At 45.1% G+C, this 26,174-nt stretch overlaps 1 protein-coding gene across 13 annotated transcripts in view; it reads right to left on the bottom strand.

Annotated features, from left to right (window-relative positions):
* The window catches only part of Znf462 (zinc finger protein 462), a 136,845-nt gene that overhangs the window by 25,529 nt on the left and 85,142 nt on the right, over window positions 1-26,174 (bottom strand). For all 13 annotated transcript variants that reach the window (XR_002484464.3, XM_040286132.2, XM_078047915.1 and 10 more), the window contains exons 8-9: window positions 8,128-8,395; window positions 6,247-6,383 (exon numbers count right to left, since the gene is read on the bottom strand). Coding sequence is in view for 12 of the 13 variants with exons in the window: in XM_040286132.2 (XP_040142066.2) it covers window positions 6,247-6,383; window positions 8,128-8,395 (405 nt within the window). In the remaining variant the exon portion in view is untranslated. The remainder of the gene's footprint in view (window positions 1-6,246; window positions 6,384-8,127; window positions 8,396-26,174) is intronic.

The raw sequence follows: 26,174 nt of genomic DNA, 5'->3' as shown, positions 1-26,174 counted from the left end.
CTGCATGTCTTTCCAGTATCTGCTAACGGGTCATTTCCCTGCTTGCTTCCTCTGAAACTTGAGACTTCCCATTTCTAAGCTAAGTTGTTACCAATGTTCCAAGTCTCTCACTTACAGGGATTTTTACTAAGGTATTAATTATAGAAAATAGTTAACTTTTCCTTCTTTCTAAAAACATGGCTAACATAAACAAGATTTAAAAAAAAAAAAGACAAACTTTGAAAGGTGGGCAAATGACCCACAGTATTTTCTGAAAGAGGGTATTCATTGCCCAGGCAAGTAAGTGAGGGACATGAAGTTAAAGACTGAACAGTTTTCAGGTTTGGATGGAGCCCTGTCTTGGCTACAGAAGATCAGAGCCCGGGGCGGGTTTTCCACGGGGGCAGTGACAACTGTGGGTCTCTTTTGACTTCACACCTCTCAAAATTACCTTGGGTAAGAAATCACAGCCTGAATCACACTCATTGTGACTCAGCTTCCAGCACTGGCTGCAAAAATATTATGACTTCACCAGTTCGAGGACAAGATGGATTGTGTCTCTCCTCTCCTCCTACTCAAAAGATGCCTGGGGCTGCATTGGGATGTAAAACCCAAGAGGCTAGACCCAAAGCAAGGCCTCACCGGAGCACCTGTGTGCCAAGATCTGCCAAGAGCCCCTGAGAGGCATGTGCTGTCAAGCTGCCATGGAGCTCGGTGGAAATATCTGCAGAATTGCAACCACAGAGGGGTTATTCTGCTCAAATCTGCAAAAAAAAAAAAAGCATGACACTGTGGAGTCCAGAGTCACCAAGTAAAAATTCTTCCTGAAAGGCAGACCACAACACACACACAGGGTTTCTTCTCAGAATGCACCGTGTCTAAAGGAAGCAGGAATAGATTGGGAAGTCCTTCCTGCCCACAAACTTTGTCTACAAATTGCCATCCCGAAGGACTGAGTGCCCCTTTCAGCCAAATCAAAGACCCACCATTTACTCTTTCTTCGCCAAACTAGTGGGAAATGTTGAGAACTAGAAAAAGTCATTTTTTAAAAAAAATTATGATCTAAAAAAAAAAAATCATCTTAAAATAAAATCATCCATAGACACATGTACACACAAGCAAATCAGCACCTGGGAAAGAAGTATTAAGATGTGCTGCCATGCCCCAGCTAGAAAGAGTGGAGAAGGGCACCTCTAATTCTAATGGCACAGGCATGGGGTGGGGGTGGGGGTGGCAATTTAAAAAAACATTTAATGAACATGTAATTTCATTAAATAGAAAAAAAAAATTAGTAATCTCACTGTAGATTTTTTTTTCTCTTTCTTGTCAAAATAACACTGATCAGATAAAGCAGGAGAGATAACTTCCATTCTCAACTCCCACCGGCAGGGTTCAGTTACATGCAGCATTTATCTATCCATTGGGAAACAGAAACACTAAGCTAACATGCCCACCAGAGCCCAGCGCAGTGAGTGTACCGCCATGTAATCACAATGTCAATATTTGGCAAAACCGTGTTTTTGTCCCTAAAATTCAATCTGTGCCCAACGTTTCAGGAACAATACCGGGGAATACCGTACATATGGGCAAAGCTACACATAAGGCACTACATTTCCAAGGGCAACAAACTCAAAACTCAAATAGTTCTGCATTCCAGAACTATTGATTCACTTGCATACCGTCTCCCAGCGTACAAACCTTGCCCTGCTCTTCATGGCTGCGTCCCTACACCTTAAAACATTGCTAGCATATAGAGGGTGTTCAACAAGTATTTATTTCTCAAGTAAATGAATATCCACCAAAAGCCCTACCACCATCAAAGTCATGGGGCTTAATTTTTTTCCTAGAAACCCATCAAATCATAGCCAATAGCACCAAATGTTGATCTGACCTAAGTCCTGAAAGAGACAGGTCTCAACCCATGTTAAATTTGTATTTCACAGGTGACTCAGATCAAAATTTATCCTGGCTTTCCATCCTGTTTCCTAAGCAAGGCCTTAGAGTCTCCTCAGGTACCCAGAGCATCTGTGAGCATTCTGCAAACACGTCTTGCTTCCTCCCACTGGCCTCAGGGGTTCATTAAATTGTTCCTTCTCCCAAGAAATGGGACGGAATTTGTGTTCACCTGGAACTTCAGAATGGGACTTCAGAGGATGGGACCCAGGGCCTTCGCAGATGTAATTAGTTAGGTGAGGTCCTACTGGATTAGGGTGGGCCCTAAATCCAATGACTGGTGTTCTCAGGAAAAGGTACAGAGAGACACACACAGAATGAGGCCCCAAAAAGAAAGAAACAGAGGTTACAGTGTTGCTAGAGAAAGCCTAGGATGCCCAGGGTTGCTGGGAACCCTAAGAAGCTAGGACAAGGCCTGAAGGTTTCTTCTCTAGAGCCTTCAGAGGAAGATGGCCCTGCCACACCCCAGGTTCACACTCCTAGATTCCAAACCGGGAGAGAATACACTGTCTTCAGACACCCCACTGGGAGTCCTTTTTTGGGGGTGCAATTTAAAAAAACATTTTTGTTTTATCTTTTCTAATCAGTTACACATGACAGCAGAATGACAGCTCTTTGATTCATTGTACACAAATGGAGCACAAATTTTCACTTCTTTGGTTGTACACAAGGTAGGGTCCCCCTACCTGGGAAATGAATATACCCCATGAGAGATCTTCTAAGCCTCCTGGAATGATATCAATGCCTCAGGCTGAAAGCCACCCTCATCTACCACCTTTCTCTATCGAAACAGAAACACGACTCCTAGACACCTGTCACCATCTTGGACACGCTGTGCACGTGTTCATTTCCTTGAGGAGAGCAGGTACTGGGCCCTATATACCCCTTCATGACCAGACAACCAAGCACAGCATGACGTGTCACAAATAATGGACATTCGCTGAATGCGTGAACAAACAGGATGATCTCTCTCTCTTGCCACAATCAACAAGTCTCTGATGAGTTCTCATTCAGATCTCCCATGAGGGAAACACATTCTCATCCCCCTTTTTAACTACTTAAATAAATCTATGCATCTGGACAAACAGTGACAGAAACTCCATTCTTGCTAGCAGTCGCTCTGTCCCAAGGCCAGTCCAGAAGTTGTTTATCTTGCCTTTTGTCCTGGGTTTTTTAATTCACTAAGGCTTTAGAAAGATCTGTGGACCCCAGAGACCAAAGATGTTTATTCATCCACAGAGTGGGAAGTGCACAGGTGCAGAAGGAGCCTCGTCTTGCTGCCCTGTGACTAGCCCCGGTGCAAAATTGCAAGGCAGACATCCAATCCCGTCTCCTGACATGTCAAGACCAGCTTCCCACTGAGCTGCCATTTTGAGCTGAGATGGACACCAGAGCCAGGCCAGGACACAGATGGCAGGCTCTGCCCTTTTGGAGCCCTCTGCCGTCTGTGGATCAGTGACCCCCATTTCTGATCTCCAGCCCCACAGATAATTCTGTCCTCAAACCCAGCTGCCACTAGAAGATTCCACAGAGTGACACCACCTTCCCAAGGGGAAACAGTGATGCCTGTGGTTAAAGCCAAGGGTCAGACACACCTGGGCTCAGATCCCAGCTGGGTTATGCAAGAGTCCTCAACCTTCTTAAGGCTCAGAGTGGCTTAGCTTTCTGAACTTGCTTTCCCTTGTCACTGAGGATAATGGTCACATGCTCCACATTGGGTTTTGTGAGCATTCTACACAATGACACAGGGAGGGCACTTCATACAGTGCCTATTACCTGGCGAGCTTCACTAGTGGGAGCCACCGCTGATCTTATTATGAATCCTCAAATGCTTGTGTTCATTTCAGGTTGGTGCCTTCTGACCCTCAGGAGGACAATACTTAAGACACTTAGAAAATTACCTCCATCAGCAAACAGAAGATAGCATAAAAAACCAGGGACAGGTAACCAGATGGAAGATGGGATCAAAAGACTGGGATTGGATCACAGTGTTACTGCGTCCTGGTTGGGTGATCTGCTAAGCTACTCCAGGTCTCCTGGCCTTTAGTATAGGTAGAACACCTCTAGGCTGATCATCAAATCTGAAATCCAACACCATCAGCAGCAATGATGCTCTGTCTGGGATTTGGGTACACAGGATGTTGGATGTTTGGATTAGGTAGGCTCCACCAGTAAAGTTGATGCAAATATTTCAAAATCTGAAAAAATGTCTCCATCTGAAACACTCCTGGTCCCAAGCATTTTGGTTAAGGGACACTCAGCCTGTGCTGTATGGATGGTGGGCACGGTTGCATCCACTGTCCCTTTCTGGGAACCTCCTGGAGAAATTTTGATTTTCAGTGTCTATAATTCCTACAAATCTCCTCTAAAACCACCCCAAAAAAATTTTTTTAAAAATTTAACAAATATCCTAAGCCTCCTTGACCGTCTTCTTCACTCTCGTGGTAAGCTGGAATCCCAGAGCCAAACCTGCAGTGCCCTGCTAACAAATGAACAGCACCTCATGGCATCTGCGGAATCTCCAAACGCCTGGCTACGTTCTTCGTACTCAGTTGTATTTCCTACCAGTTACGCTTTATTTTGCATTTGCCCCAGCTACCTCATTTGTTTTTGACCTGCAGGAATATCTTTAAGCAAACATAAATCCCTTGTGAAATGAAGTAGGCCACAAATATGGTGTTGAAATTAACAAAACAAAACAAAGCACAAAACGGACTCTTCCCTCAGCCTCAAGTTTCCTGTATGTAAAGTGAGAGTGTCAGTAACAGCACCACTGCTCCCAACGGTGGGAGATGAAGTGACTCTAGGCAGCTCCCTGCCAAGCGTTCAAGGCCTCCGTGCTCCATCTCTCTGCCTCTCCCTTTCTCGAAGAAGTCTCAGCTCAGGAAAGTCATTGAGCTCGTTAGGCACTAAAGCTCTGATCCCGCCGGGCAGCAATATGGGAGAAGAAGAGGGGCGACGGCAGAACGTGAGGACTCGCTCGCTGCCTCTGCTTGCTGGGCAGCAGCAGCACCACGGATGGCCCCTGCCCAAGCCGAGATGGGGCACCGAGCCACCGCGACACATGGGCGAGGGGACCGGAAGCCAGGTGACTGAGGCGGAACACCAGGCGGGACCACTCGGGCCAAGAATTTCTGCCTAAGTGTTGCTACGCTGCTTCTCCCAGCTTGCAGGTGGACGTCCTAGCCAGCAGCGATCTCACGTCTCATTAGAGAGCGAGGGGAGGAGGGAAATCTGAGAATGCTAAATGGCGAGCCTTCCACGCAGGCTGCAGCAGATGTGGGTATGTCACAAAATGTACCGGCCAAATGCAGGCGCTCGGGGAAAACACGGGATGCTTTACAGATGTCTTCCAAACACCCAGCATCTCCGATGGAGGGACATCTCCGCAGGACACTCGTTGGTATAGGGGCATGTATGGCAAGTGTCAAAAACCTCTTCAAGGTTAAAGGCTTAGAAAAGATGGTAAGGAATAAGAGGAGGGAAGAGGGGAAGGACTGAAGAAGAGAGGAAGACTAGAAGCACCTGGCAAAGAGACTCCATTCATCTCCCACCCCCTGCAGCCTCAGCCCTGTGAGGACAAAGCGGGTTCCACACAAGCATCTCTTTCCCTCCAACGCCAAGGAAGCCTTGGCTTTCCAATGTTTGGACTAAGAGGAAACCTGACTCGATGAAAAGTCAACATGGACTGAACAGAAGTGTCCCGGATTATCAGCAGGAACCGACCTTTATGGACTGACCATGCCGTACCCATTAGGGAACAGCATGGAATAACCACCCATTATCTCCTGGGCATAATCATCACTTTTTAAATCCAATGCCCGTTCAATGGGTTTCCTAGGAAGTATCAGGCCACTTTGGGTTCTGAGAATCTCTCTTCCTGCCCACTTCAGGGGAAACAGCTCATTCTGCTTTGGAAATCATTACTTTGGCCTTTCCCCAAATAGGTACTCACAACCATGCAGGTCTTCCAATTGTACATCCACCCTCACCCACCAGGTTGTCCCTCGTCCCCTCCTGCCTAGGGTGCGTTCTGAGCAAACTGTGGGCAGCGGAGGCCTCAGGATGTAGAGATCCCTCACTCCGGGAAGCCCTAAGGACGTGTTCCCCATAGAATCCATCCCCTATGCCTCCCTCTGGGTGGAGGAAGGGAGAAACGCTTTCCAGAGGGAGGGATTTCTATCCTGTTGGCTGGCACCATGGCCAGCAGTGTGGTCCCTTGCCTGAAGGAGCAAGTGACCAGGAAAAGGGTGCTGTGGTGGTCCTGAGAGACCTGCTCCTGCCAGCACCCAGGAGGGCAAGCAGGAAGGTTACCTCGGTGGAGCACGATGTGGTCGATCATGTTGCGTTTGTATTTGGTGTGATAGAGGCAGAGGGGACAGCGCAGATCTTTGGGGCCCTCCTCAGGCACCGCCGAATGCCCAGCTTCCACGTGCATAGTAAAAGCAGATCTAGGAGAGAGGCGGAGGGAAAGGCAGGTGAGACCAGAGGCCACGTCACCCCACAGCTGCCAGCGAGCTCACCGGTGCCATCAGTGCGGGGGGTGTCACTTGGGAGGTCATGAAGAGGGACCCACGGGGCACACTCAGAGGGTGGTCCCAGCGTGAGGCTGGGACGGTTCTCTTCCTCCATCCTTTCCAAGTCTTCCAAACTGGTGAGGCCCTAAAATGTCTCCTACAAATGGATGAAGCCAAGGGTCTAATGGCAAGACCCCCTTGTCGACCTGAGGGCTTCTCTCTGAACACGCCTTGTGAGGGGCCCCTTACGGTCTCAATCACAAACATATTTATCTGAAACATAGCTGCACCAAATGAACAGAGACCCAGCAGTGCCCACCAAAGCCCAGCAACTAAACTGTTGGTGGGGAAAAGACTTCTTCCTCATCCGGTCCAGCCCTTTCTTGGGACATGAAGTCTAATTTCTGCATCCTCTCTGTGTGCAGACTGCATTGAAGTGATCTGAGGTTCAGGTCCTGATTTCCTAGGGCAGCTTTGTATCTGTAATACAGGACTGATGCTCTACTATCAGACGGCTTTCTATCCATGCTACTATAAGGCACATTTTAAACATTTCAGATGCACTGGTTCTTTTGCTGCTTTTAAGAGCCTTCAGAAGTAGGTACGATTATTATCTTTAATTTACACGTAAGGGAATGGGAGACAGAGAGGCTGAGCGACTTGTCTAAGGTCACACAGCCACTAAGTGGTAAAGCTGGGATTCAAACTCAGGCAGTGAGGCTCTGCACTCTGCACCTGTGGCCACAACCTACACATGAGCTCACAGGATGAGATTAAATCACAGGAGAGGTTTAGATTACGTGATAGGAAGCATTACATCCTTTCCTTGAGTTTGCCAGTTCTGTTATACACAGCAGCAAGGTGACTTGGAGTCTCTTTTTCTAGATTGGAACACTCTTTCTATGATTGCTCAGGTCTACTTTTCCTTGTGCTGGGGTCTCGATTCTCTACGTATCTTAAAATACTACCATCTTTCTTTTTTTGGTGCTAGGGATTGAACTCAGGGGCATACGAAAGAGCCACATCCCCAGCCCTCTTTCGTATTTTATTTAGAGACAGGGTCTCACTGAGTTGCTTAGTGCCTTGCTTTTGCTGAGGCTGGCTCTGAATTCATGATCCTCCTGCCTCAGCCTCCTGAGCTGCTGGGATTACAGGTGTGCATCACCATACTTGGCAAAATGCTACCATCTTAAATAAGAAATGTTCTATGAGGGGAGCAAAGATGGATGTTTATCCTGACTTTAGTTTTGTTTCAAAATTTATATATATATATATTATATATGTTAATTATATATAAATAAATATTCTATACATATAAAATACATATATAATTTATCCCACCCCCCAAAAGGGGGGGTGCAGAGGTTGTTCCATGAAAGAAAAACACTTACTTCTCTATGCACTGGGCCAGTGAAATCCTTTGTTGCAAGCTCCTACTATTCAGGAGCCCATTTGCTTTGATTTTTAAACAAATTCGTTTTGACGTAGCTTTTCCTCCCTTGGTAAATCCAAGGCCGTCTTCTGAAACTAGCTTCCGTGGGTAAAGACTGAACCCAACCTCCACATCATCTAGTGGGTGGGGCCTTCCCTGAGCTCCAGGTTGGTAAGGGAAGAAGGCGCTGGGGGGTGGAGCCAGGGCAGCCACTGTGCTTTTCACAGTGGTTTTCATGCCACTTACTTAAAGCCTGTGTAAAAGGAGCAGTCTTTGCACTTGAAAAGCTTCTTTCCACCATGTTTGTCCCGGTAATGGCGCCTGATACTCTGGATGTAGCCAGAAGAGAATTCACAGAATTCGCAGTGAAGAACAGCCTCCGTTTTCTGCTCGGTGCCAGCAGAGGCCCCAGACAGAGGCACAGGGCTAACACGGCTGTTGTTCCTCGCCAGGGCGGCTGACTGATAGTGGTTCAACTGCTGCTGAACGTCTGGGGGCTCTGAGTACGAGGAGTCTGTGGAGAGACAGGGAGAATGACACGGGCACGGAGCACGCGGTCGAGGCTGGAGCTTGGACACCCACAACCTGGAGTTTCCCCCTGGTTAACGGAGGTGTAACTGACAAGCTAAACATGCATATACTTAGGGCATGCGATACACATATGCACTGTGAAATGAGGACCACAATCCAGTTAATTGACACATCCATCTCCTCCTCTGGTTGCCATTTTCTGGTGTGTGCAGATCAGCCTGAAGACCTCAGCACATCTCGAGTACAGGATGCCTTGCTATGAACCGCAGTCACCTGCTGCAGCACCACAGACCCCCAGAACTAGCTCGTCTTCTAACTGAAAGTCTTCACCCTCCGTCAGCATCATCTGATTAGCTCTGAGCCTTAATCTGAGCGCAATGGCTAGGATCCCATCTCTTGCTGCCGTTGGTTGTCTAAACTCTACGACAGATCTGGGAAATGTGTGTATGGAGGAAGTGACTCCTCTTTTGAATCTGACTTTGAGGGCCCCCGGTATTTAAAAATAAAATTCTGAGGTTAAAGGTTTCAAAGTGAAGGAAGAAAGTAAACTGTTGGTTTTTTTTTTTTTTTTTCTAAAGGAAATTGCTGAATGGCAACGGGTTGCCACAGAATACCCGTTCCAGTGGGTGAGATAAATAAACCCATGCAATGCACACAGGGGCAGGGACAGGGGACAGAGCAACAGCTCCTCCTCCACCGCAGCTGAGAATTATTCATGCCCACCAGATTAAAAAAAAAAAAAAAATCCAGTCTCTAAACAGAAATGCTCAAGCACATGGCACTCATGCAAGTATAAAAATGCTTTATGTCTTCACAGTGAAGTGATTTAAATTTTAAAATATAAAAATCCGATAGTGTTCTCCTGGAATAGATGTTTAAAGCTTAGTCAGCATTAAGATGGAGATTTATTCATAAATCCCATTAAAATGAAATTCCAAACAAGTTTCTCTGAAAGATATTTTCAAGTCTGCAATTCCGAGGAACATGTCGGAAACGACAGGCACACATCTCAACCCGAGGAGCTTCAGCGGCACGTGGTGGGGAAACCTGATCCGGATGGAGGAGGGGAAAGCTCAGAGCTGCTACAAAAAGAGAGATGGAGAGAGGGAGGAAGGGAGAGAGGAGAGAAGAGAGAGAAAGAGGGAGAAATAAAAATTTTAAAAAATTTAAGAGAGAGAGAGAGAGAAAGTAAAAGAACAATCTTGAGCCTTTCCGCATGGCTCAGCTGTGAAAGTGAAGGTTCGGAATTCCACATTGTCCTGCGCAACCTGCAGCTGCCCAGGAAAGACACAGATGAAGCCTGTGAGTACCACACAGAAGAATTTCAGTGTAAGTTTCCCTGAAAAGAAAACAAAGGGCTCTTTTCTTAAGCCCTTCAAAAAAGCAAGGGGGAAAGGGGACGGAAACCCGTACAAGTCTCCTCCTGATTTGATGGACACTTAATTTTCCAAAGCATGATTCCCCGAGGCGGGACACGGAAGGACTCTGTAAACTCATACTTGATGAAACCAGAAGCATCCATCCCCTCCGCCTCGTGGGGAAGGACAGAGAGAAGAAGGACAGAGGCAGAGCAGCCTCTCCGATGGTGGGCCACCTCCTGTCTTCAAAACACTCAAACACCTTCCCTTCTCGTTCTCCTGCCCCCCAACACACACCTCAATTCATATTCCTTAAGATCATGAAAAACCCCTTTGGAAATTGTAAACAAACCCGCCACACACACACAAAAAATAAAACAAAAGGAAACTTGAACATCTCTCCAAGCCTCCATGGGTTCATTACCAGGTGTAAACGGAAGACAAAGAAAGAAAGGGATGACACATGGAATTCATTTTCCCCGGTTCCTTTATCTCCTCCTTCTTTATTCCTCTACCCTCTCTGATGAACCCACTCAGGATCACAACAATGCAACTGTCAACTCCTCATTCTCTCTTTTTCAATAGCAGGTTTGTTTACCATTTCATGGACTGCTCGGGAATGTTTTCTATTTAAACCCTCAAGACCAGATTCGGCTCAAAACACACGCACAGTGAAGCACAAAGCACACCCCACCTCTCTGGTGCAGGTGGAGCACTGACTGCCCGCGGCCCTTCCTAGAAAGCCTCTCTTCCCTCAGTAGCATGGGTCCCACTCTGCACTCAGCACTGCAGAACAGCAACCCTGTCATCAGCAAGGCCAAAGCCAGGTCCTGCGGCTCGGGGTCTGTCCACCATCCACAAATCTACCTGGGAACCAAATCAAACATCCCACGGAAAGGTCTACTTCTCAACATGCTCCCTCTGTGACATGGCACGCGCCTCAGGGAGCCTCCCAAGTCAGCGTGGACGCTGGCTCACACCTCAGACAACAGGCACCTGGCAGCTCCCATCCCTTCCCAGCAGAGCTATGAAGAAATGAACTGCTCCCAGTTAGACAGCAAGCCAGGTGAGTTGATGTCCCCTTCCCTGTCACCCATCCCTGACCCAGATCATGCAGTCATCTCTTAGGCAGACCCCTCCGGGAGAAGCGTCTCTTCTTTCAGTTGGTATGTTTTCCTTGTCTTTAGGGTCTACTGCCTATTAATCTATCCGTCTCAAAAAACAAAAGTTCTACGTTTTAACGCCAGTATTTATATGTTACAGAAAACTTGAGAATAAAATGCAGGAGGTCTCAGGCAAAGCCTTCCAAGAAAGGAGTTTCACCTCCCTTAAATGGCAATGCAAAAGGAACAGCTGTGTGCCTCTACACCAGAAACTTGTATTTTCCTCCTGGTTAAAATCAGGTGGACAGTTGTATTTAGAAAAAGCAGCAAACCCTACCATTTGTGATACAGCTGTGATAATGGCCAGGGCAGGGCACTGTGGGGCTTCTCTGAACTCCACTCTGCTCTCTGGTGCCAATATTCTCAGTCCTCTCTCTCACTTAGAGTTTGTGAATAATGTACGATTTTAGCACTTTGGGCACTAAAGTGACAAAGATGTGAGTGTGTATGATTCCGCTGATCTTAAAAAAGCCCACTTGCTAAGCAACATAAAATTCTATCTTTTTCGTGAGGCATAGCCTCACAAGCAGGAAAAGGGTCATTCTGTACCCAGGTTAGGAAGGCAAACAGATTGTTAGCAACAAGGGCATGTCACATAAGTTAAAAATCATCATTAAGACTATTTCCTTTTATTCCGAGCTTAGGGAAAGAAAAGTGTGTTGGGAGAGACAAACTTCTGGGAAATGCAGCAGCTGAAGCACTCGGTCGTGAATTCAGTGGGAGATTCTGCACCCAACAGTGGGGTCACTCAAGTGACCTGTGGTATCTAAACTACAGCTGACAGCAAAGCCTAAGATAAAGGTGGTTCACCTTTAAAAACAGATCATGGCTTAGTGTAACACACATCTCCACCCCACTAGCCCAGAGACCTACAGTCTGAGAAAAGTTCAGTGCCCTGACTTGTGACTTTATTTATATACAAAGTTTTGTAAATTACATTTACTTTCGTTATATATGTATATGTATACATACACACATACACACACACCTATTTTGTAAATTGTCAATAATAAGAGTTATACTTTACACAATCAGGATCAAAGTATAATTTTAGTATGGACTACGTCACAGTGCCTATAACATTAGAAATTTACTGCATAGCCAGCAATTGATTCTCATAATGATGGTATGCAATATAATCGGATCCCCATGCCCGTTTTACCCAAGAGACAGCTGAAGCTGAGGATGGCTGGATCTACCATGATTCAGAGGGAGGACCTGAACAAAGATCCGTTTAACTACAGAACCTGAGCTCTGGCTATTAGGCATCTGTATCTGAAGGCGACCTCTAGGGACCCAGGACAAAGATCATGTGAGCTCTCTCAGCAACAAAGATGCAGCAGAGATAAGAAGGGCAAAGTCATGGGGAGGCTGACATAGTTAAGAAAATAATATTAGGCTAGATATGAATGAGAACAGACCACAACATTAAAACTCAATGCAAAAGAAAACATGGACATAAACATGGTGGAATAGGTAGGGAAAAAATAAACCCAGCAATATTTGTGGGAAAAAAAATATCTAAAAATCTCAAAATGCTTTATAAAAACAACACAGGTGACATTTCTAGAAGCACACTGTGCTTGAAGGCTTTCAAAACACCCAGAACTGTCTCAATGCCATGCTTTAGGTAGATGCTTGATGGATGGTCCTTGAATAATAATCCTCTGGAATTCCTCAGATGGGATTTAGCTGGGAATGTCAAGGACACAAATGGGACATGAGTGCTTTGGGTGGCTCTAGCCCAGCCTGGGATTTTACCAGGATAGGGCTGAATTCCAGATGGGCTCTCCCAACCCTTCCTACAGAAATGGGAGATTTTTTGCTAATTCCAGATCCCCAAAATACCAGCCAAACTCAGGTGAGTATCAATAAGATTTTTTTCTTTTCCTCCACTGCAGAAACAATCCTAAGAAATCTGAACTTTCTAAAAGCAAAGACAGAAAAGTCAACCTAGAAGAACAAAAAGCTTGAGAGAATGAGGATTTCCGGGTATCCACAAGTGTGGGTTACCACTGTCTCTGTGCCAGGCCATGTGCTGACTCAGAGAGTCAAGGTCAAAGAAGAGGTGAGCAGTGCCTGGGAGAACTCAGAACCTGTGGAGGGCAGGGGGGAGCCAAGCAGTTGCTTGTTAGGAAAATTCAGGCCTTCTTTCTGTTTAGCAAACTTTCATTGATTGAAGGAACAAAAGAGGCAAAGAGAACAAATGAACAGTAACAGGCAAATATAACTACGGGAAGATTAAGGAAGACACCAGGAAGAGTGAGAATCAATTGGGCAGTAAATTGTGGGAGCCTCAGAGGAGAACAAAAAGGAAGCCATACCCAAGGCCAGTTCTTGAATTTCTGCTGCTTTGCCTTGAGGCCACAAAGGAAGGGGAAAGGGAGCAAGGTACCCGAGGGGGAGCAGGAGTACCCAAGCCAGTGACCACATTCAATTACATTTGAGCTTCATTTTGGGGACAGATTTGGAAGACAGTATGAATCAAGTATTAGGGAAAAAGAAAAAAAAAAAGACAAAAGAATTTTAGACAAGCAGATTTTAGAAGTGGCCAGGGGCAAATGATGACAGTACACCCACTCATTCAGCAAATATTTATTGAGCATCTAAGTAAATAGGAGAGCCTGTTCTGGGACAGTAATGCTTGATCCCTGCCCTCCAGCAACTCACTGAGTCAGAAAGACATGAAAATAATTGATTATATACCATGTAAAAAATGAATTGTAGGGGATGAAGGGAAAATCATCAGTATGTGGTGACTGACAGAATGTGGGAGTGAAGAAGGGGAAAGGAAGTGCAGAGAACCCCAAGTCCCATTAATAAATGGTATTAATGACTGTTAATGACAGCAAACCGCAGAAACCGAAAAGCTCGATTCACTACACTTGAACCTTAAGTCGTACATTTTGTAGAAACTAATGGGAAACTAAACACGTAACCATGTACGCTCTTATAACAATGACAAGAGTGACTTAATCTCCCTAGGACAAAGAAATGAAGATTAGGGGTAGAAGAGAATGAATCTAAACAGAAAAACATATGCATGGGGAGAGTGGGGTAAATGGTGAGCAGCACTGCTTAAAACCCCCATGTTCTAAAATTGTGTAGAAAGCTCAAAATGATCCATAGGTTGTCGTTTTCTTCAGAAAAGCAGACTATTTAGCAACTAAAGATTGGCAGCATAAGCAACCAGAAATAGAATGTTTCCTATAGGCAACTGAATCAAAAATATTGCAGATGCCCAAAGTAAATTGGAGGAGTGGAACTCACATAAGCAGGAAATATAGAACACTACATCTCTAGTGAAGAAACTATAGAAAATTTGAGAAAGGTACACTACAATCACTAAAGAGCAGCTAAAGACCTACTTCAGTTAACAGCCATGAAACATTGAAAATGGCACGCAGCCTCTATCATACAACTGCTGATAAACTTAGGCAAAGGACAAAGATAGTCTTATACATATTTCTGTGTATGTGACAGCGGCCCAGGCAGCTGTAGCGAACAGAGAATTCTGCTGCAGTGGGAACTCACTGAATGTGATGATCCTTTTCTTCCATCTAAAGCTGAAAGCTGTTTCAAGATGTGGGTCTGATGGACTCCCCAAACCCTCCACCACGTTGAGAACTGCCATCATTCCCAACATCCCCTTGTGTATTCTCAACGTTAGAGGATAGCTCACCTGTTTGTTCAAACTCAAACTGAGGTTTTCTTTTTTTTTTCTTGCGGGAGGAGCTAGGGATTGAACTCGGGGCACTTGACCACTGATCCACATCCCCAGCCCCGTTTTGTATTTTATTTAGAGACAGGGTCTCACTGAGTTGCTTAGCGCCTTGCTAAATTGCTGAGACTGGCTTTGAACTTGCAATCCTGCTGTGCCTCTGCCTCCTGAGCCACTGGGATTATAGGCATGCATCACCAGGCCCGGCTTAAACTGAGGTTCTTTGAGCTGTCAGACTTCTCTGATTCCGGTGGCAGTACATCTAACCATGTGCTGGAGACCTAGCTCATGACCCACCATGGCTCATTTTCCTCTTGACTTCCTGGCCTTCCCCACCCATTGTTCCTCTGGGTTCTCACGTCATACATGGGCAGCTCTTAAAACCTCCTACTCGGTTTTCCTTCTGTTAAGGTCTATTCTAGTTAGGTCAGCATACATACCACAGACGTAACAACATACCACTTATATGATTATGCTATAATGATACATTATTGCCAATAATGCCTCCGTCATTCCTGGTACTATAGCTCTTTAGCTGGTCCAGCCCAGGTCTGCAGCCACATGCCTGGCTCACTTCTGGCCCTACACATATTGCATATTTCATCACAGGGTCCTTGGTCATGACTATTTACTGTTCTTCCTCTTTCTCTACTCTGGCAAATTCCTCAGCTAAAAAGCCACCTCTTTTGTGAAGACTTTTTTACAATAATCCGAACAGAACTCTTTGTTATCCTCTATGTTTCTAACACATACACATCGTGATTCTAACCTTGATCTCATTATACCTCTTATATACATTTACGAGTCTTCTTAAGAATCTCCTCAAAACACTTGGCCAGCCCAATGACCCATACCTTAAGACATCTGACTGAGGAAGACCCAGAGCCACTATGGAGTCTGAGCTGGCGTGGTGCACCATTCTCCAGCAGGCCCATCCATTCTGATCTAGCAGATGAGTTAATGCAATCAACAATCACTTGTATTTGTTCCTAAATTTCTTTATCCCCATTATATTACTGTGTTTATTCAATATAATTAATATCTTAGGAGATGATGAAATATAGGTGTAAACTTATTTCTACGACAGCTACATTGAATGCTCTGAAAAGACTCGATAAAGTTGCTAAAAAAAAAATATTGTCAAAACACATTTTGGTGAGAGCATCTATAGAAGACTGAAAACATAAAAATCTACAAGTTCTAAATTCTCGTTCCACCCAAACGAAACTGAAACTGGAAACAGCACATGATGCAATGAATTAGAGAGGGGTTCACACTGGAGAAAAAGCAGGACTCTTGCCCAAGCACTTAGCTTCAAATGCACGGGTGGGACCCTCCATCCTCCTGGAGAAGGAATATACTTTCAACAGTGAAAATAAAATGCTTAATGTGCTTTCAAGAAAAGATGCCCTGGTCAGAATGGCAGTATCCCAACAAACAAAAAACAGAAGGAAAGTGTTGGCAAGGATGTGGAGAAACCAGAAACTTGGTGCGCCATTGTTGTTGGAAATGAAAATGGGTGGCCACTATGGAAATCAGCATGGAGGTTCCTTGAATAATGGAAGACAGAACTACGATATGATCCAGCAATCCTACTTCTGTCCATTTATTCAAAAGTTCGGAAATTAGAATCTGGAAGAGATAATGGCACTCCATGCTCAGTACGACATTATTCACAATATCCAGGAGGTGGGAACAACCCAAATGTCTGCCCACAGATCAATGGAAAAAGAAAACGCACACATACAATGGAGTATTATTCAACCTTAAAAAAAGAAGAAAATCTGGTCATATGCTCACAAAATGGATAAAAGTGGATGACAATATGCCAGAAGTAAGGGACAAAATTTGCTCAATTCCATTCTGTGAAGGGACCTTGCCTAGAATAGTCAAACTCACAGAGACAGAAAGTAGAATGGGGATAGCCGCTGGCTAGAAGCTAAAGAAAATGAGGCACTGTTGTGCAATGGGTATAGAATTATAGTCCTGCAAGATGAAAAAACAATTCTAGAGGTCTGCTGCACAACAGTGTGCTTATATGTAGTTAACAAGACTTGAAGGTATATTTAAAATTTAGTTAAGAGGGTAAATTTCATCTTCCATTTTTTTTAACCACATAATTTTTTTTCAGTGCCTTTAGACAAGATAATATGTCAGGTTCTTTACAAATTTAATACAGTTTAATTATCATCATAATTACTTAATTAAGGTACTTACGGAAATGTGCGCTGGATTGAATTTGCGGACCACTGTGGCTAGGAAGGCACATGAGGTATTGTTTCTGCCTATAAATTGTAATGTAAGCGCCGCAAGGGCCAAGATTCTTGATGCTTTTTTCACTGATGTATTTCAAGTGCTTCTAAGTGGTGGAAAGGCACTTAAGAAAATGTCTGCTGGGTTAAATGTGTGGACAGCTCTCACAACCATATGTATGTGTAGTTACTACACATATTTAGAGTTACTAAAACAGTACGTAGCAGAGAGCTGTCAAGATGATTCACTGAGTCTACTTACTTAAAAAGATGTCTTAGGATCTATCTGATACCTCTGCACCTTGATTCAACTCTCTTTCCTTCTCGAGAGACTCACTGCTCACTCTGCCATGAGCAGAGTGAAATCCAGCATCCAGGACACCTATGCATCTCCAGAGCGACTGGCTGCTGATGCCATTATTTCCTTTGAAGAACCTCAAACACATCCTCTGTCTATGGACCTCTCCCAAAGGAAACTGCATTTAAAACTTAACATTTAGAAACAAACCATGTCCATTCTGGACAATGTCTGGAGAGGAACAGGACTCTCTAGAGACACTGACACTCTTTTATTTCCTTCTTTTGATTATGCCCTGAAACGCTCTCCAGGCCAAAGACTCTGGCACCTTCTTGTCTTCTGCTATCAATGGGAGTTCTCGGGCCTGGATGCACAAGATTATGACACAATGGCCTGGGGACAATGGACCCTGGATGACTATATATAGGAATTCTCAGCTTGGTTGTCATGGAGGCAAACGGAAAAACAAGCCTCTAATCCTGAAAATAAGGCTGAGGCCAAACGTGAAGGAAACACACACTGAAAACTTCCTGTCGTTCTGATGAGTAAAAACAAAACCTTGAAATATGATCAGGGAGTAGGTAAGGAAAAAAAAAAACAACCACCAAGAATATTAGTCTTCAAAACTACGAAAATGTACCAAAAAAAGGCCACTCTTTTCCTTTGTTTCCCATCATACTTAAATTCATTGAAAGTCTCTCAAAGGCCTAATTTCACATGTAACTTCATGTCACTCTGGATTTCAAGGGAAACCCCCCCCCGACACAAGACACCAAGAACGGCTAGACTTTGGATTTGCTAGGTCTTTTTTTTTTTTTTTTTTTGAGACAGAATCTTGCTAAATTGCCTAGGCTAGGCTAGAACTAGCAATCCTCCCACCTCAGGCTCCTGCGTCAGTGGGATTACAAGTGTGCACCATCATAACTGGTCTCCTAGGCCTTGAAGAATCCATTCACCTTTCTGTGTCTACCTCTTCAATGTCACTCCTACCCAGTCAACAAAGATCAGAGGAAATTCCAGATGCATTTCCCTCCTCCTTTCTACACATTCCACAAGTCAGAAAGATCTGCTGGGCAACCTTCTAGAAAGGTCTCTCTGTGGTCCACTCACTAGTCCACTACCATTGCACATGTCCAGGTCCTCACAGCTCTTCATGTTCCTAACTGGTTTCCTATATTCCATTTTCGTTTCCCTCTAAGGTTCTTTTCTGTTCTAAAATGCAAGTGTGATCCTGATACCAGGATCTTACAGGAAAAAGCCCACACTGACCAATGGTGCTCAGCCTTCCTTCAACTCCCCAGATCTATTCTAACCGGCAACCACACTGTCCCCACACTAGCGGCCGTTTATAATATTCACTTACGATAACCTTAGTCTTTTCAGTCTGAGATACTCTAATTAATCCATCAGAGGGCACTCAATTTAAATTTGCTATCACTGTGATATTTTCCTCAATTCTTCTGGATGCACTTACCCAATTCCTGCTCTGGGTCTCTCATATAGTATCCATCATGCTATATGGAGATTGTTTCACCCCCATTAGACTACGATCTCTTTGATAGGAGGCGACCCAAGCATGCATCCATCTATCTATGACTTTTTGTCTTTTTTGGAAGTTGACATCCCCCAGAATTTAGCCTAAGGCATGTCCTAAAATGAGTGCTCAATAAACAATGTTGTAGACATCCAAAGAGTTCAAACTGACAACAGTGGTCTGAAAACCTGATTTCAAAGGAAAATCCAATTGACCAAATGCCACTCTTTTTCAGATGCTAAGTTTTAATAGAACTTTCCCACTGAAACACTGACCCACTTTTACTAAAACCAGCCTAGATCATTTTTAAGTATCTAGACAATGGCATCTTAACACTGGAATTCAAAAGCAAAGAAATTCAGAATCCATGGCCATCCCAAGAAGCCAAAGGGATTAATTTCTGGTTGTGACCCTAAACCAGCCAGATCTGAGTCAACAACACTCTGATGAAACAGATGACCTCAGGAAATCTGGAAGATACTTTAGACGATTTCACATGCAGACAATCTGCTCTTTCTCCCTCCCTTTCTGCATCCATTGGTAGACATAGGTATTTTTGAGATGCTCAGGCGTAATACAGTAGGAAGCATTCAGTACACCATGACTTTTCCAAAGCCAAGACCATGCAAAGAGAGCCCTGGACAACTGACAAGAAGATATTCTTGGATTATTTTCAGGTGTTTAGTATATTTTCTCTGTATAAGACGTTTTACCCATTATCCCACATTAGGAACACACTCTCATCTCAGACGGGTAACATAGAGACTATTCGTTTTGCACAAGGATTTTGTGGTGGCTCAGAAAAGCAGAGAGAGCTTCATGTTATCCAGTCGATGGAGAAACAGGGACATAACCCGGGGCTCCCGAATGCCCCAGTTTCAAAAACATGTTCTTTTTCTGCCAGTGCCATCAGGAAACATTACAGGTGTTCCTTCTTCACTAAGCTGTATGAGTGACCCAAAGTCTGTATTTTTAAAAACCTTCCTTGAAACAGGCTGGAAATATGCAGAAGAAACAAACGACTGTGTGGGGAAGGAGCCTTTTCCCCCAGGAACCTCTGGGTGGCATCTGCCATTGTTAATTGAGAAGCTCTTACAATACCAGATGCATAATTCACCTGTGACTCTTTTGAATTGTGTGATGAGGAAGTAATGTTTCCTGCTGTTCGTGGAGATCATATAGATGTCTTTACCACACTGCAAGAATCCAACGAAAAGCGACGACTACAAAAGCTTCTTTATATTAAGTGACTTGGCCTCCACCACAGAGCGTGAGAGTAACCTCAGACGGCATTCAGAGCTCACAGGCCGCACGCAAAGCCATGGTGCGTCCTCCTCAAGACCCGAGTGCAGGGAAGACGCCTACTGACTTCAAGGAGTTGGTCACAATGGACGGCTGGCGACGAACCGGGCTGTCACAGCCCAGACGGGAAACCATTGTGGAGATTTCTTAAAGGATGAATCAGGAAGAAAGAGCACATCTGGGTATAAGAATATATATTTAGATGCACAGAGAGCTCTAGGTGACGGTATGGAAATCAGGGGAGAGAGGCGATGGTGGGTCAGGACAGGAATGAGCAGCCACACTTCAAAGCACAAAGCTATTCTAAAATTGTCCCCGAGCTGGAGTCTCTGAACCAACAAACCCAGTGGGTTTCTTACCCTTTTTTTTCTTTTATTTTCACCTATTTCCATGCAGTGTAAGAAAATCCTCACTCTGGGTTAAGCTATATTTTTCATCACCATTAAAGTGCTAGGTTCTTCCTCAGGAGAGTTCCTCCGCCCATTCCAGACTCACCCACAGGAACACTGCTCCGTGATGCTGGGCTCAGGGGCAGGGCGTCAGCTTTCGGGAAGCTGCAAGGATCAGGCAGGGCACCCAGGCCTCACTTTGCACCGTCTCAGCTGACTTTGCCTCTAGCAACCGTGTTGGATGCTTTTGATAAAATCTCCTGTCGTTGACCTTCACCACATCCTTATGGAATTACTGCCTCCTATTTCATAGACAGGGAAACTGAGGAGGCAAGTGGGAATCAGATCATCTTCAGCTCTCTAGAACGGGTTTTTACGCCTCCTCGTAGTCCTGCTGAGACTCCCAACCAAGCTAACCTCTGTCTGGTTCCTCACTGGTCAAGTGGAAAAGATGACACTGTTCACTTTATGTGAGAACCATGTGTGAAGAACCGGGCCTGGCACACAGGGAGCCCTTGCAAGGCCCAGAGTTCCACAGCAGTCAAGCCTGTATCATATAAATTTTGCCCTGAATTAAAGTTTACAACAGATGAAAGAATGTGGTCTTCTTAACTGGACTGCAGGGTCAGCGAAGCTCTCTGACATTGCTGTCAACAGTACAATACTCATCTCAGATCTAGGCACAAGGTACATCCTCTGCAGCTACTTTCTGACTGGTTGATTCTGAGAAAAACCAAAACCAAGGCTACTGTGGGCAGCAGCCCACCTGCTGAAGTTGTAGATGGAGATGGCTGAAGTGGGGAAAGGGTCGGGGATTGACTGTGGGACTGGATTCAGCTCAAAGGTGGGCTTGACCTAAATAATGCCACAGACGGAAGGATTAACCCCCATTTTGTTAGATAACAACACAGTGGTCATAGATCACCTTACTGCAAAAAGACCTGTCAGAGAAAATTGAATTCCCAAACCGAACTGACCTGCCTGACAACCATTTGGGGGTCATTTTCTTTTTAAAATTTTTTTTCAAGATTGCCTCCATCTTTGAGCAAAATTCTTGGTGTCTAACTTATAGGTGTGGCACCAACCATTCCCTGTCCCCCCTAATGCCCTCCCCAGACGCCCTGCCTGACACTTCAACCCTGATCCTTTCTACTCCCGATCCTCATCTCCTTTCTTGATAGTACTGTTTTGCTAACTCACCTACAGAGCTATGTATGGGTGGACTGTCTAGCTCTCCCTGCTATAATGGAAGGATTTGGTTCCAAACTTGCATGGATTTTTGGATTTTATTTCATGACTAATGAGGGCATCTTGGCTTCCCTGGGAACACCTGGTTCTGCCGAGCAGGGGTGATGCCTTAGGTCTGCTGGCCTGTGACTCGATCTGAGAAACCTAGGGGTGTGCATGCCCCAAGCTGTGTCCTACTTTCTTTCCACTGTAGGTTGCAAAACAAGTGGAAAGACAAGTGTGTGTCAGAGGGCATGCCAGGAAGGAGGATCAGGGCCTGCAGCATGACTCCGTGGAGTCTACAAGATGTTCAGCACATCTGCAGTTCAGGGTGCAGGAGAGATCCCAGAGAGCATGTCGGGTGCCAAGAAGAGCTTCCCATGCCGGCTTGGGATTTATTTTGAAGGCAAAGGAGACAGCCAGTGAAGGACTGTAAGCAGGGAACAGGTGAAATAGAGGCCTTGCATCTTTACCTTTTCGATGTCTATAAATTGTTCCCACAGCCCTGACCAAATGCTCCTCAGATGGGGAAGGCAGCTCGGTTTAAACGGTTTCCCACATGGAGAAAAACCCACTGGCAGCCATTCCCTGTAGAGGATGGAGTGCCGTCAGGAGCCCGCGAGGGTTCCATACTTTGTTAAGTAGAAAACACTCTTCCCCTCTGGATTTTACTAGTGCGTTGGAATTGTTACTTAAAATTCAGTTCCTACTGTTTCTAGTTACACTCACATCTGGAGTCGATTACGGTCCCTACCTATGCAAAAGAAAGAAGGAAACTCAGCCGTCTCTTTGGCTGCTCTCTGTCATCCCTTCACGTGCAAAGCAACAGGGAGCACAGGCAACCAAGTGGCACATCCACCCGATGCAAACCATCACCTACTGGTCATCGGCCAAGACCCTCTGGTCTCTTTCCTGGATACTGAGTCTCAGCAACACCCAAATGTTTCAAGATCTCCATTTTACTCCTTAGTTTTAATATCCAAGCGTCATCCAAGGACACTTCATACGTATATGTCCTGGGCTCATTAGGCTCAACTCTATGGTCAAAAAAATCATTTTGCGAAGCGATGCGACGTTCTCCTGGATTCACCAGCTCTTTGTGAATGGCTTCCTGATTCATAACAAGTATGTCTACTATCAGCTAGACAGTTGATAGAGACACAGATAATCAGCCCTCCTATCTCAAGAGCTCTCAGGTGGTTAGGGAGAGTACTACAACACACATTAAAATGAGTGAGCGCTCCGAGGACGGAACAGACACCCATGGGAGCCCGTTATCTGCTGTTAGCAGTGTAGCTAGAAGACAGCGGGACTCTACAGTCAGGAAAAAAAAAAAAAATTCAAATCTTGATTTAGTGCTTTAAACTCCTGTAATGACTACTTATGGGACACGACCAACTTTCACTTCACAGTCACAGGACATCTACTCTAGGTGGGAAGCCCTAAACTCTGTGCCAGGGTTTAGAATAGAAAGGTGACAAACACTCTGCCCCTAACAAGCTGCCTCCTGGCAGTACTGTGGGGTTGGCATCCTCAAGAGAGGAAAGGCACAGTGCCTTGGGTTTCACACCTGGGAACCTCACCGAAATGAAGGAATTTGCACCAGGCTCAAAGGACAAGTAGGATCTGGAGGCGTAGATTTGGAAGAAAGAGAATGAAACACAAAGAGAGGCAAAGGGGTGGGAAGAGATGCTATTCCATTTGGGCGGAAAGAACCTGGGAGCAGGCAGCTAACAGGAGGAGAGGCTGGGTACAGCGTGGGGAATGCTGGGTGCCAACTGTTTTGAAAACAGGCCATGGAGAGCTGATGGGGGACCACAGGAACTGACCCTTGCTTAGGACTGTTTAGGTAAGAGATGGCAATGGGAAGGAGGGTGTGCGGCAGGTGAGGGTTAAGAAAGGTAAACCCCAGGACTGGGCAGGCAACAGACTGGCTGATGGAAGGGGTCCAAGACAACCTGAAGGGGCCGAGGATTGCTGGGGTCTTCCAAGGTCAGGCAGAGGGGAAGTGTGGGAAGGAGTTGATGAGTTCCCTTTGAGAACCTTTGAGGAGGCTGAATGAGAGATCCAGGTGGAGAAAGGGAGGAGCAGACAGGGAAGAGGGGCTTGCCCTGAGGTTGGAGCTGGAGGTGGAGGAGTGGGAGAGTAGGAGCCCATTCCATGGTTTTGGAAGTGGGAACACAGAGAGGAGGAGGAGCGGACCCAGGGGTAAGCGATGGTCACAGCAGGAATAGTGGTGAAGAGGAGGCATAGGGAAGGGTGTCCTCAGGCCGGAGGAGAGCCCAAGATAGAGAGCAGCCCCAAACCAAGACAGGAGGATCTGCCCAGGGAAGCTCAGCAGTTTTAAAGGCCACAGACAAAAAAAGAAGGATTAGGCAAGAGCAGAGGCCATGGGGCTCCTCTGCCCGGACTCCCTGATGACCCTCGTCAGGAGGAAACAGAGGTGGCAGCAGGAATAAACAGCAAGAAGGAACAACCCTTTCCCAGACAAAATGTCCCTGGAGTGAGCCAACAGGATCACGTCACCAGAGGGTATCAGCAAAACGCTGACAGACAAACCCAGACTCCACCAGCTCAGAGTGAGTGAGGAGAGGAGGCCCAGCTGGGGATATTCACTCTGTCAAGAGACCTGGAGGATGAGACTGCAGTTTGCTCAAATAAACTTACAGGAGGTCAGATCCAAGGATGGCTCTCATATCTAAAGCAGAGCACATTCCTAGGACTTCTATGGACTTCTTAGACTTTGTAGGGTAAAAACAGGCATGTCCAAGAATGAGGTTGAAGGAACTAGACAGAACAGCCCTGGTGTCAGGGCAGCAGCACAAGAGCCCCAACTCTGCCAGATGATAGTGGGCACACCACTAACTTTCTTAAAGTGTCTATTTATTTTCCTTTCTCCTAAATCAGCAGGGAGCTAGCTGGTCACATAAGTTCTTGTCACATGGAATTGTTATATGCATGAAGTGAAATAAAACAGTGTTTGTAAAGTACTCTGTTATAAGACGTGCAATAAATGAAAGTTACCATTCATTAAAAATATTCATTGATAAAATAATGATGGGAATGCTGTCTGACACAGGACTTATCAATGCTTTCCACCAGGGATCAAGGGCTAAGGAGTTTCTTGCGTAGGTGGTTTGGTTTCAATTAAGTGCTGAAGTTCAAGTTTATATCAACAGGGCTCCAGATTAAGCACCACTTTCCAAACACTGAATTGCTACGGACTCCCAAGAAAGATCACAATGTACAGGAACTTCATTCAGCTTCCAAGGCAAGATATGAATTTTTTTCCTTTGTCATCACACACACACAAGCAAAATAACAACCACCTCACCAATCTCTGGCTAATGACAAATTATCATAAATTGATAAGAAATTTGCTTCTACCATACAATTTTAATAATACCTAGTTTTCTGGTAGTGATATAGAATATGATAGCATTTCCATGTTATCTCATTTGATCCTTAAAATAATGCTGTAACATAGATATAACTATTTTATGTATTAGAAAATCAAGGCTCAGAGGAGGTAAATGATTTATCCAGGGATACTTGTATCTGATATGGAGCTAGTCAGAACATCGCCTGCCTAAGCCTGCATGCTCCATTACAACACAAACGTGTTTCCTGGACTTGAACCTGCAGCAGTCTGCCAGCTGGTCCTCAGACTCAGGAGTCCAGCATCCTATGGTGATCTGAAGACTACAAAGAAAAGATGATCTATGCAGAGAGCTGGTTTTAAAAAGATCATTTGCCCCTAATTTTCATTAGCTCCAGTTGGGTGAAAATGATCCTTTCTGGCATTTGCTCAATCAAAATGAACCCAGTGATACACAGCAAGAATCGTACTCGATGCCAGTACTGCAGCATGACTTCAAAATCCCACTGAAAAGCAACTGTTATGAGTTAGGGAAGAGGTTCCATGGAACGTTAGGGTGGTTCCCCAGAGCAAGAATGTCCTGACTAGAGCCACATCAACCAAGAATGCCCGGGGTGGAACTCGAACTGGCTTGTGTTATACTCAAATGCTGCAGATCTATTTCTGTCAATAACCCTCACTCCACTTCTGGATCCAGGAGCACAATAAGAGCTGCTCCACCTGGTCTGCAAGAAGACCTGAGGCTCAGTGGCTCAGCTGGTCTCAAGATTTTCTTAACAGTTGCTTTACATGGCCTGCCCTAGTAGGGTCACCTCCTTTTATTGGGATGAAGGTGAGTATAAAAATCACTACCAATGGGTACAACTTATCATAGTTTATAAAGCTTCTTTCTCTTACACTGTATTAACTTTATCTGAATTTAGAAAAAATAATAACAAATAAATAAATCTGTCCTTCATTCACACAGCATCACTGCTTCTCTGTCCTCAGTTCTCAAGTTCTTTTTTGCTCTGGCCACCCACAGTGAGTGACATCCATGTACTTGCCATACTCAGACCCTGTGAGTTAGAAATTACTGTCAAAAATTAAAGAGCTATAGTGAAAGAGGCATGTATTAATAAAACTAATCAAAAAGTAAC

The sequence above is a fragment of the Ictidomys tridecemlineatus genome, chromosome 4 (genome assembly GCF_052094955.1).
Source record: "Ictidomys tridecemlineatus isolate mIctTri1 chromosome 4, mIctTri1.hap1, whole genome shotgun sequence".
Classification (NCBI taxonomy): Eukaryota; Metazoa; Chordata; class Mammalia; order Rodentia; family Sciuridae; genus Ictidomys; species Ictidomys tridecemlineatus.
This window is presented reverse-complemented; position numbering and strand designations above follow the sequence as displayed.